The sequence below is a fragment of the Rhinopithecus roxellana genome, chromosome 10 (assembly GCF_007565055.1).
Source record: "Rhinopithecus roxellana isolate Shanxi Qingling chromosome 10, ASM756505v1, whole genome shotgun sequence".
Lineage (NCBI taxonomy): Eukaryota > Metazoa > Chordata > Mammalia > Primates > Cercopithecidae > Rhinopithecus > Rhinopithecus roxellana.
Window position 1 is genome coordinate 87,291,401 of NC_044558.1, and position 12,025 is coordinate 87,303,425.

General features: G+C 43.0%; 1 protein-coding gene across 1 annotated transcript in view; it reads right to left on the minus strand.

Moving 5' to 3' along the window:
* Positions 1 to 4,026: 4,026 nt before the first annotated feature.
* SUDS3 (SDS3 homolog, SIN3A corepressor complex component) overlaps positions 4,027 to 12,025 on the minus strand; it is a 42,776-nt gene continuing 34,777 nt past the window's right edge. Inside the window, exons 11-12 of the mRNA XM_010368268.2 lie at positions 10,563 to 10,647; positions 4,027 to 7,385 (exon numbers count right to left, since the gene is read on the minus strand). Of these exons, the coding sequence (XP_010366570.1) occupies positions 7,287 to 7,385; positions 10,563 to 10,647 (184 nt within the window). The 3' untranslated portion in view covers positions 4,027 to 7,286. The remainder of the gene's footprint in view (positions 7,386 to 10,562; positions 10,648 to 12,025) is intronic.

Here is a 12,025-nt window from a genome sequence, read left to right on the forward strand (position 1 = left end):
ACAGGACTTTCAGTACTAAAACCAGAAAGAACCAGGCACACTGGGATGGGAATACCCTAACGCTGAGGCACATAGAGATTAAGTAAATGTCCCAAGGTTAGTGAGTGGCTAGGCCACGATTATGAACTCAGGGCCTTCATCACCTCCGCTGTGCAGGTACAGACAGAGACAAAAATGAACCCACGAAACCATGGCAGTGTTAAGGTATTTCCATCCCAGTGTGCCTGGGACTTTCTGGTTTTAGTCCTGAAAACTCTCACATCCCAGGAGCTGTCCACTATGCTTTCCAGCACACAGCCTGGCATAAAGAGGTCCTCAAATGATTGTCCCAACTGTACTCCAGCTGTAGTACTGACTAGAGCCCTAAGACCACGGGAAAGTCATTTAACATCTCTGGGCTGCAGCTTTTTCATCTTCAAATGAAGGGCTCAAACTAAATCAGGAACACTAAATGGGCTCCCTTGCTCACAGCAGAAAAAACTGATTGGGCCACTGTTTCTTGCTATACTGGAACTTGGGCCTCAGAGTCCTTCTCACCCCTGCACCTGGGGCAGTCCCCACCCATTTGTAGGTGATGCTGAGCATGGTCTCTAAAGCTGGCAGCTTTACCTTTGTAGTCTGCCGTTAGCTAAAGTAGCTTTCCTGAAATGGTTTTGATCGCTTAGGATCTGGTACTCAGACTACCATCCAAAGAGAGGAAGTATACAAATGGCCACAGCATCTGCAATGGTAGGAACAGTCTCCATAGACTGGCAGTAACCATGTCCAACCCTGTGTTACGTACTCCTCATAGTACAGCAAGGTGAATGAGGGCAGGGACTCTGGAGAGACTGCCCAGGCTCTGAATCCTGGCTTGCCATTTACTGGCTGTGTGACCTTGAGCAAGTTACTTAATGTGTTTCTCAATTTCCTCAATTACAAAACGAGGACTATAATGGTAGCTACCTCATAGGGTTGTTACGAGGATTCAGTGAGTTAACAAAATACTTAGCATAGTAGGTGCTGTTTTAAATATTTTTTTAAATTTTATTCCTACCAGAAGGAAATTGGGGCTGTGTTAGTATTATTAGAATCCTCACAAACATATCTGAAGTAGATACGATTTAGCAGATGAGGAAACTGAGGTTGAAAGAAATTAAGTTGCCCAAGGTCACACCTAGCCAGCTTAACAGTAAAGCCAGATTCAAATCCTGATTCCAAAGCTTTTTTTCTTAGCCATAATGCCGCCCTGCATCTCAGTAAACACTTGAACACTTATGAAAATAATCGGTGGTGAAAGAAAGGGGATTCTTGATTACCTGCAGGGGCTGCTAACCTGTACTACACTCCTACGTTCAGTATCTGCTTGTTCCGTACCGGCATTGCTGACTTCCAGGACCTGGGGCATTGTTTTCCTCACTGGCTCTGAGAATGCCACCTACTTTACCCCTGCCTGTCCACACCAATGGCAGAGAGAGGTGATGCCAACAGATTTGAGCATCAGCCTACGGGAAAACACAACACACCGTTAAGTCTCCAACTTCTGAAAAATAGGAGAGAATCTTTAAGATTCAGGTTATTGGTCTTCTTGTATCAGTAAAGTGAGTATTTTATAGATCTGTATCTTTCAGGGAATTGAGCAAACACAGATTAAATGAGTGAAGGGATTAAGCATCTTGGTACCTATGCTGTCTCTTATCTACCTCTCTCCTCTAGGGATCCTCCTAAACCTATCTTTTTGTCTTAATAATCAGTTATTCACAAAAATATCTATTCTGGTAAACACCAGAGTTCCTAAAGGAAATGTATTCCTCACCATACATATTATGTCCAAAGGGAGTGAAATGATGTGTTTCTAGTTCTCATTCCATCAGGTGCCTTTTAAAAGCAGGAAAAGTGCTTAGCCTTCCCAAGGATGGGGCTTGGAGTTCCTCAAATGATAGTCAAAGAGGCCAGAAATTGGTTCCAGTCCTGCCTCTGCCCAAAGACTGCACACTCCCGATTTGGCTGGTAAGCAGGTCGCCAATTAGAACTGAGCAGTTTCAGGGCAGGTGACATGCAGCTGAGGTATTCTTCCATTACAGTGCCTTTACAGGAGGGCATGCCATGGAAAGGTCCACCAACATCAGAGCATCAAGATGCAGAAGGCCAACTCCACATTGACATGTTTAGAAACCAATTCAATGGCTCCAACTCCATAGATGATAAGGCAGGCAGGGAGGAAGTGATCTGAAAAAATACCGATACATGTTTTCGTCCAAAGGCTCTCCTGTTGCTTTTGGATAAAGCAGTTCTCATCAAGACCAATGAGCTGTTCCCATTCCTTTTTAGGATGGTTATATTTATGCAGGATCAACAGAAAGCAAGCTCTTGGCTGGTCACCATGACTCTCGGCTATACTGCTGAGAGAGAAACCCAGAGTTACCAGGCAGGGGAAAGGATCCTGGCAAATAATAGTGTTTGTACTTCTAGCATTTTGCTCTGGGAGCATGTGTGTATAGTAGGTGAAAGCAGATTAAAAAAAAAAACAAAAATATTCCCAGGGAAGCCCTGAAGAAAGGTGGAAATGTTGAATGTAATGTTAACAGATTAAGATGGGGAAGGACTGCAAAGTATAGTGGTTAGGGGAAAACCTGGCTTGGAAACTTTAAATCCAGACTGTTACGTACTATGCAACCTTGGAGAATCACCTCCTCTAATTCAAGGAGTCTGTTTCCTTCTTTAAAAACTGGTGAGATACTTGCTTCATGGGTGACCAAAATAATAATTGATTAATGAAATACTGGTGAAAGCAGCAGTGTACTCTCCCTAACTTATCATGAGGCTTAAACAAGGCAACACAAGGGAAGGGCACAGCACCAGAACATGCACTATTACTCACCAGCTTGCCTTGGCACATCATGCCCTAATATCATCTGCTAACATTTACAGAGTACTTACGTGTGGGGCACAGTGCTGAGCCCGGGGTTTCTAGAATTAAGTCAAGGCTTAGATTGAGCCAGCCTTAAATTTGGGAGTTAGTACTGTTCCAGAGATTGTGAAGATCAGTAGAAAGTGCCTCCCACGAGGGGTTTAAGACAGTGCCTGGCATATACAAAGTACTCAAGAAAAGGCAGACTCTGACATCAAGGGCAAGCCCCATTTGCCTTGGGAACAACGGGGAGGGTGAGCAGGCTGACCTGAATCTGTTTTTCCCCTCCCCATTGAGTCATATCCTTTGCTGCCCGCTCTTAGCATTCCTGGTCAATCCCTAGCCTATACCAGGTACCTGGCTCTTCCAAAACAACCATGGAAGGAAGCAGCTCAAGAGCTTGAAGGTTAAGGTACTTAAAACAGAGAAAACTAGTCAGGAGGAGCAGCTGAAAGTCAAAGGGGCTTGTGGGTTCTGGGAATGTTATTTCTTGATCTGGATGCTCTGATAGTTACACGGATGAATTCACTTTGAGAGATTTCAACAACTTCTACAATTAAAACTGCGCACATTTCTGTTATAATTCAAACATTTTAAAAACAGGAACCACCCCTCTCCATCATCTAAAGCATAAAGCAGTCTTTCCCAAAGGGGTGCCACAACTGGGTCACAGGTCCACCAGGTCGGTCACCTGTGGCAGCACGCAGGCTTGTCGGCTGACCCTGGGAGCAGCACAAATACCATCACTGTTTGGTTAAGATTGGTAGGCACTACCTCAAGAGCCAGGAACAATATCCTCCTTAATCATGCACCAAATGAACAGTATCCTCAATCGCAAGTTTATTTCAAGGTTGTTTTTCCACCCAAGATCCATTTTATTCACTTGATTTTTAATTACTTTTATCTGCAACAAGAAGAGAGTGCACAAACATTTAAGGGTTAACACCCCTAGATCGCTCTTTACAAAACTGAGTATTAGCCTGACATCATTCTATATCTTACTCTTCACTGAGAATTAAATGCCTAGAATATCCCTTCCTCTGCCCTAACTTCCTTTCCCCATAAGCAACGGATCAAAAACCTAAAATAAATTTCTATCACTTATCAAGTCAATGGATACAATACAGACTTTATGCTGGTTTTCTCTTTGAAAGTTTATTGTTTTCTTTTTTTAAAAAAAAAACCCTACACCTTTTATATTTTACATTCACCTCTCAGAATATTTAATGGTACCCGTTAACGATGTTATAAAAAAAGACTACCAGCTGCTTGAAATGGCTGCAAATTTACCATGTTCTGGCATTAAAGTGATTTCAACTCTTTGGAAAAATTGGTGTAACAGTAAGCACCGAGATTTCAAATTCCCAGATGAGAAACAAAAAAAAAAATTTAATCAAGAGGAAATTTATTTAGTAAAAATTCAAGGCTAAAGAAATGTTAGAAGGAAGCCAAAACCAAAAAACTGTAAAAAATACAATCCTCTCTCCAGAATTAGGTTAAAAAATACAGTCAACCCCACTTTAAACCCCATATTTCTTAGAAAAGATCCTGAACACAGGGTCTCATATACAAATACATGTAGCTTGATTTGCAGATCAGCCTCTGGGATCGATCTTACACTGGCCCCAGTTAGAAGTTCAAAAAGAAAAATTAGGTCGTCAGACATCTATAATTACTAGTATCCGCATGAATGAAAACACCCTGGCTTTGGTACGGCTACAGAAATCCATCTGGAAATTATTCAAGAGCACATGGTTCAGGGAAAATGGGGTAGGCAGGGCATGGGGGAAGGGGAACACACAAAACCTCCAAGCAGAGATAAAATGAATATTGGAACACACCCGCAGCAAATACTGTACACAGACTTGAGGCAGATGCCTCTAACACAACACATACACAGGTTCTTGATCAGAATGGTCTGGACCAACCTTTTTCAAAGTAATCACTTGCAGGATATAGTTTAAACTTGGAAATTCATCTGGTGCCCTGGGGTCTAGTGAGAGACAAAGATCTTTTGGAATAATGGCCACCCAGGCTAGAAGCTAACCTCCTCCTTATCTAGAAACCTCAAAGTGTGTTTCCCCCTTTAGTTAGGCTTCTGCCCACCAGAGAAGTAACCCCATTTACTAACAGGAAGGCTGCTTCTGTTCCTGGTCACCAATGAGACCTGTCAGAACAGTTCAACTGCTGATTTTTCACCTCTGGGGTGACAAAGAAAAGATTAAGTCCTCTGGGATTAGAAATGTAATTTACTATGCTGATTCTCAAATGGACTTCTCATCTGTCCCCATTTTCACTAGGCCCAATTAAGGGTTGTGAGGACACCAAGAAGGCAGTAGTGGAGTCGAGACTACGACTAAGGGCACCCTCAATACCTTCAAAAGTCAGAGAGGAGAGAAGGCAAAAGTGCCCATACCCTGGTCTTCAAATAAATAGTTGCTTCACAAAAGTACAGAGGTCCCACCAGAGAAGGCCAGAAAAAGAGGCAACTTGTTGCTGCTTCAATGCAGAACCCCAGTGGTTATCAATACAATCCTCAACAATAAAAACAAACTTAGGTATACCGTTTAGGACAAAACACATGATCACTGAAAAACCCCACCTTCAACGGAAAAATACATGAAATACATCTAATTTCCATCACACGGCACTACATGAAAACCAACAGCTGCATGATATGCGACATGACATACACATCGTATGTGTAACAGTTCAAGAGAGGGAAGTCCTGTCTCACCGCCAAGGCTAACAAACAAGAACAGGTGAAGCCTGTGTTTACAATGGGCTGGGTTCACTGTAGTAAACATCATAGCAGTCGGGGGGTGGAGGGCAGAGAAGAAACACAGAACCCCAGGCAACTTTTGATAATAGCGTCATTTATCCTGTTTTCTAAACAAGACTCCAACACCAGAAAAAAAAAAAGAGGAAAAAACAGATAAATTAAAACAAAAATCTATCTGTATAAGTCTTTACTTGTACAAGTCTGTAAGGTTTGGTCTCTGTAGAGCCAGAACTTCAGAGAAGGTGATTTAATTGTCATCACAGCCCCCCAACTTGCTATGGGGTATGTACATCAAGAGACAACATGAAGAGAATCACTTGAGACCAAATGAATTACTTACAAAGAAAGATTTCCTAGAATGTGTAAGTTCTACTGATTGCCCATAGAGACGCTAACAGTTGCTCTAACCCCCAAATGTTTAAACATCTCAAGATGGCAACACGAGTTATAGAAAACCCCAACACTCATCACCCAATGAATCATTTCTCCAATCATGGGAATGAGGGAAGGATGTAGGAAAGGCTGTTTCATCAGGACTCATTAGGGAGGTTGTCAGTCCAGAGGCAGCCACAGCAGAGCTTTCCTTGTCTTCAACCTGGGCCAAATGAAGCTGTGAGTGCTCAGCAACTAACAACAAAGTTCTCCGCAGGTTTGGAATGGCCAACGTACAAAAATAGCATCAGCCACAAGAGTGAAACTTGAATCGTGCATGAGGGTCTACAGATCACTGATTATTGCACTATCAGACTCACCTCCCACCCATAAGAGATTACCCAGATAATCAGCCTGTGGCACCTACTACTACTGCCAACTTGGGAACAAGGGAGAGGAAGGAATTCCAAATGAAAACTTCTGAAACGTTCTAGCTTAAGCTAGAACAAATGTTTGAATAAATCACCTGCATTAAATAACATTTAAAATATGGTACCTTCAGCACATTATAAATATGAAATGTCCCCTCCCCAAACCCCATTTACTTCAGTGCACATAGTCAGTCTCCCAGGCAAGGTTTTCCATCACTCAGCCAGTGGAATGGATGGCGTGCGCCAGATGTCACACAAAGCATTTATTTCTCCGAGAAGTCTGAGAGCCAGGAGAATTCATCTCCTTCTGCTAGGACCTCTGCCCCAAGCTTCTGGGGAAATAGTGAATTGGGCTCAATGGGGAAAGTAGCTACATGATCCACTAATCGGATTCAAAACATGAAAATGCACTGGAGAGTGTATCCCTTCCTGCTCTTCTCCATGATAGAGAGACCTAAAGATAATTAATAGAAACAGCTGTCCCTTCAAACTCAGAGGTTTTCAAAAACAAGTATAAGCAAAAAATAAAGAAAGAAAAGGAAAGTAAATCAAACCCCCAATACTCCTGAAAGTAAAATAGTCTCCTGGTGACCGATCTCTGGAAGAAGTTGAGGCAGAAAAGACTGACAAAGTTGGAAGTGACCGGCCGTAAAAGTGTCCTAAGGAATCCACGACAGTGCTCTCCATTTCCAAGGCTGAGTAGCTATTCCCAGGAAGTTAACATTTTTCTATTAAGAAGAAAACAAAACAAAAAAAAAAAAAAATAAAACCCACTCCAGAAAAAGGGTCAAGAGAAGAGCACTGCAGAAAGTCAAGCAGCTGAGCGTCGGCGGATCACAAAGAGCCCGCGCTGAAGCTGGCCCAGGTAGATCCTCATCTTGGTGCTGTCACTTGTCTTCCTCACCCAGATCTGCAGGGGAGAGGAAAGGGAACAAGATGAGAAGTTCAATACAGAACAGCAAATCTCCCACACCATCAAAATATCGGCACGAGTGAGACGCAGGCAGAAAGCTGGTAGCCTCTTGCTGGAATAAACTGTCTCAACTTGTGAGGACTTCATAAGCACCTCTGACCTCGGGCCATCTAAAGGCATGCCTCTGGGAACAGGCATCAGCCTTGAACTCACTTCTCGGCCATCTCTCTCACACCTGTGATTACAAAAATGGAAAGCACTGCAACCTTGGGTTCCATTTCTGCCTTGATCTTAAAGACGCTTTTAAATTTGGTTTGATTACTGCGTTATCAACACTCGAGACATCTTTTCATAAACACAAACTTTCAATCAAATTTGGAAGTATTTTCCTTGCCCCAAAGGACTTCCACATTATATAACCTCTGGTTTCCTGGCAATGAAGGCTAATGGTTGTGCAGAAAAAGGGGGAAAAAATACCAACAATAGAAAAATGCCCACTAATGAGCTAAGGCCCAATTAGGATCATGAGAAGGTTGAAGCACTTCCGAGAGTCCTTCCCTCCTCACCATATCCCTCTCCCCCAGACAGTATCAGATTACAGTGCATTTTACAGGGCAGATGCATTCTTCCATTGAATTGAGAATGAACTCTTGCAACAGGGGGACTGCCAGGGCTGACAAGTGCACTCAATAAGGGGCATCCTAAAGCCATGGGTGAGAAGGGGAGCTGCTGCCAGTCACCTGACCCCCTGAGCCAGGGTTACTGAGCTCTGTGTGCCAGACACTGTGCTGATAAGGCTGAGCTTTTTCACCCGCAAGACACCCTATGAAATAACTACTATCATTGGCCCCATTTTAAAGAAGAGGAAACCAAAGCTCAGCAAGGCTGAGTCACTTATCACGATGTGAATTCTGATGTCTGACATCAAAGCCCCTGGCTCTTCTCTACCAAAGCAGTCTCTGGCTTCTTCTTGCCTGTTTTTCTGTAACATGCAATTAAATGGAGCCAAAAGCACAGTTTTTTGAAAGGTCTGCATCTCACCCAAAGATACAAGTTTACAGATTTATCTCCTCCTTCCTGGACTCAACTTTCAGGTTTTAAAAAAGCTTATTCTCAGTTTCATCTCAATTTCTTTAATGTGATTATTGAGCAGTAGAGACTTTAAAGTCAAATGCACTGGCTTAAAAATTTAAAAAGTTAAAGACCTCACATGAAACTAGGCCTCCAAGGGACCTTGCAGAATCATTTTAAACCAAAAACTGATCCCAAGAAAAGCTAAGTCAGGGAGTCATCAACACACTCAGAGCTACCCACCAAACCTGCCTGGAGTCGAGCTATGCTAAAGCCAAGTAGCTCCAGTATCACCCAGAATGTAATCTGAAAAATGAGCTGGAACACTTCCAAGAAATGAGAACGGTTTCGCCATTGCCAGAGTTGCATATCTTCAGTGCACTGAAGCTTCTTCCTTCCAGGAGACATGTTTCAGTGTCACCATTTCTTTGTCAGATCTCACTGACACTCTATTATGTCAAGACGTGACAATATTCGGCAGAGAGAGAGAAAAACAATCTAACTTGGATTTCTATTTTTCTGAAAAATCTTGAGGTATCACAGAGGAGAATAATGCACTGGTTCTGAAGTTAGGGTCAGGTACTAGAAGGCCACAGGGGCTTGCAGAACAACCCAGCCAGCCAGGAGCAAATGCTTATCATGAAATCGTGACACCTCTTGGCTGAGGAACAGGTCTCTCTATTAGCTTCCCTGTTCTGGTTCTGACTTGGCTTGAGGGAACTCACACAGATCCTCAGCCCAGAGAAGAATGGCATTCATTTATCTAGAAGGCTCTCCCTAACTTCTAAGTAAACAATCATTTTGTAAACTAGTCACATTTCAGGGCATTTTCAATTCAGGAAGCTGGAAGAATAGTAGAGGCTTAAGTTATTTCATAATCCAGTTTCACTAGATTTACTGTGCACTGGCACAAATAAGTTACAGAGGGTAGACACATAAAAATCAATTTCTTTGCAGACATTTGTGGACTGATAAAAGATCAAGCCAATCCAGCTATTAAAGTTTTTAACTTTTTTTAACTAACAATATAAGTTACACATTGCAGACATACTCCTCATGAAGGACCACTTGGAGAACTCAGAGGGCAGTCACATCATCCTCAGGTGTAACCCTCTGAGTTGACTTTAAAACCAGACCCCATCCTGCAGGAGTGTCTCGAGGAGACCAAAAACCAAGGGCATGAGCCTGGCAACTTGTTTTGAGGCACAATAGGACATCTCAGCTAGGAAAGATGGCAGGCAAGTGGCGTGTGGGTCATTTCAGGTCAGTACTCATTTAGTGAGCACTTACTGGGTGCCAGACGCTGTGCCAGGGCCTCACTTAATCCTCACAGCAAGAAACAAATCTACTGGTATGTGTGAAAGTTCTAACGAAACAAAACCAAGATGGAGTATGCTCCACAGGCAAGCTCCATTCTCAGTAGATGGTTACCTTAAAAAGCAGCAGGAGTTGGCTGGGCACGGTGGCTCACACCTGTAATCCCAGCACTTTGGGAGGCTGAGCCGGGTGGATCACAAGGTCAGGGGTTCAAGACCAGCCTGACCAACACAGTGAAACCCCATCTCCACTTCAAAAAAAATACAAGTTAGCCGGGCGCAGTGGTGGGTGCCTGTAATCCCAGCTACTCAGGAGGCTGAGGCAGGAGAATCACTTGAACCTGGGAGGTGGAGGTTGCAGTGAGCCAAGATAGCGCCACTGTACTCCAGCCTGGGCAACAGAACGAGACTCTGCCTCAAAAACAACAAAAATTAAAATAAAGAAGCAGGAGTTGAATGTACAGACACCAACTTGCTTTTTGTTCTTTCCTGGAATCTAGCTCTGTGGTTGCCAAATCAGTGGCTGTACAGGGAGTTCACAAACATCCTATGGAATAGACAAATCTGCATACATTGTAGTCAAGCAAATGTAAGGGCTTTTCAAGGATGATTTTGACAATGTGCAATTTCTGCCTGACTTTATTTCTGCCTGACTTTAGAATCTAACCCACATAGAAGACGTGACCCCACTGTACTTCCTTGGTGGCACTTTCATTTCAGGTTTGTCCTATCAACACTTCACAGTACACGTTTTGCTTTCCTAAAGGTGAGGAAGTGTGGTTCCCACCTCATTGGCTCCTACAGAACTGATCACGCAGCTCAGTTTCTGGTTGTCCTTTGACTCCAGATAGATGGCCTGGCTCTTGTGGTACCTGACAAAAACAAGGCACATATTTTTAAAAAGGGAAGGACAGAGAGAGAAAGTGAAAGCCAAACAAAATGAAAACACCATCACAACAAAAATTATAATTAAAGAAATCTTAATAATTTACATTTGAGGACTAGCCTGGACTTCCAATGAAGGTTAATTTAAAGGCTTCCATCCTTAGATGAGAAGACCACCTAATCTTCTTTGGGATCTACAGCTTACACTCCTTGGTCCCTCTATGGAGGGGAAAAAAGAGGCTGAGGAAAGGGGTTGGAAAACTATATATTTTTCCCTTTTTTCGGACTATATGACCCAGTACAAAAAGTAAATTAAAATTTTTAAATAAAAACTCTGTTCCCTCTTTCTGGCCCCACCCCAGGACACTGAAGAAGGCTTGATAGACAAAACAAATAAATAGGCTTAAGCAACTGTTATTTATTTTCTATTTGTCCAAGTCAGTCACCAACAAGAAGGAAGGCTGACTTCAACCCTTTAGTCACTCATTCAAAAATACTCATTAAGCACTTACTGTGTACCACTGACTATGCTGGTGGTTGGGGACAGACAGTGAGAAAAGCCACAAGGTCTCCACTATCACAGAGCTTCAAATACACTGGGGATAAAGAACATTAAATAACCACACCTGGTATGAGCTAATCAGGCAAAGTTCCAAGTGTCTATACCAAAGGGTATTTAATTTGGACATTTGGGAAAGCTGCTTTGAATAACGTAGATAAGACAAACACTCCCCTTTCAACTCCTGCATCTACTGTCGACCTATAGCGTAGGGCCACTTCTTATTTCTACATGTTCAGGGACAAGGTCAAGGATGAAAGTGAAGCTGCTGGGGGCCAAAGCCCAGATGGACAACAGCAGCTGCCACAGGATGAAGGAGCCCCTGCTGGATTACAAGACTTGGAAATATTAGCGGAGCTGCAGCTAGCAACTCCCGCCTGGGCCAGCCCCACATCGGTTAATAACATAAACTTTGGTTCATTTTGGCTGCAAAGATCTGGCTAACCAGACCCATAAACTCGTATAAATTCAGCAAAACGCATCTCCCAGCAAAGTATGATTGCTTATTCTGCTTTGCTGGTATAACAAAATAACCTACTGCCAAGACATCACAGTACAGGATGCACTTCACTCCCATAATGAACTTTTTCCAGTCTAGGGTCTCAATTCTCTTTAACCTGCTACTTATGAACTGAAAACTCAGGTTTTCAGGTCAATGTACTTTCTGAAAATACTGTTAAAAGAAACAGAATTTTAGGCTGGGCACAGTGGCTCATGCCTTTAATCCCAGCACTTTGGGAGGCTGAGGCGAGCAGATCACCGGACATCTGGACTTCGAGACCAGCCTGGCCAACATGGTGAAACCC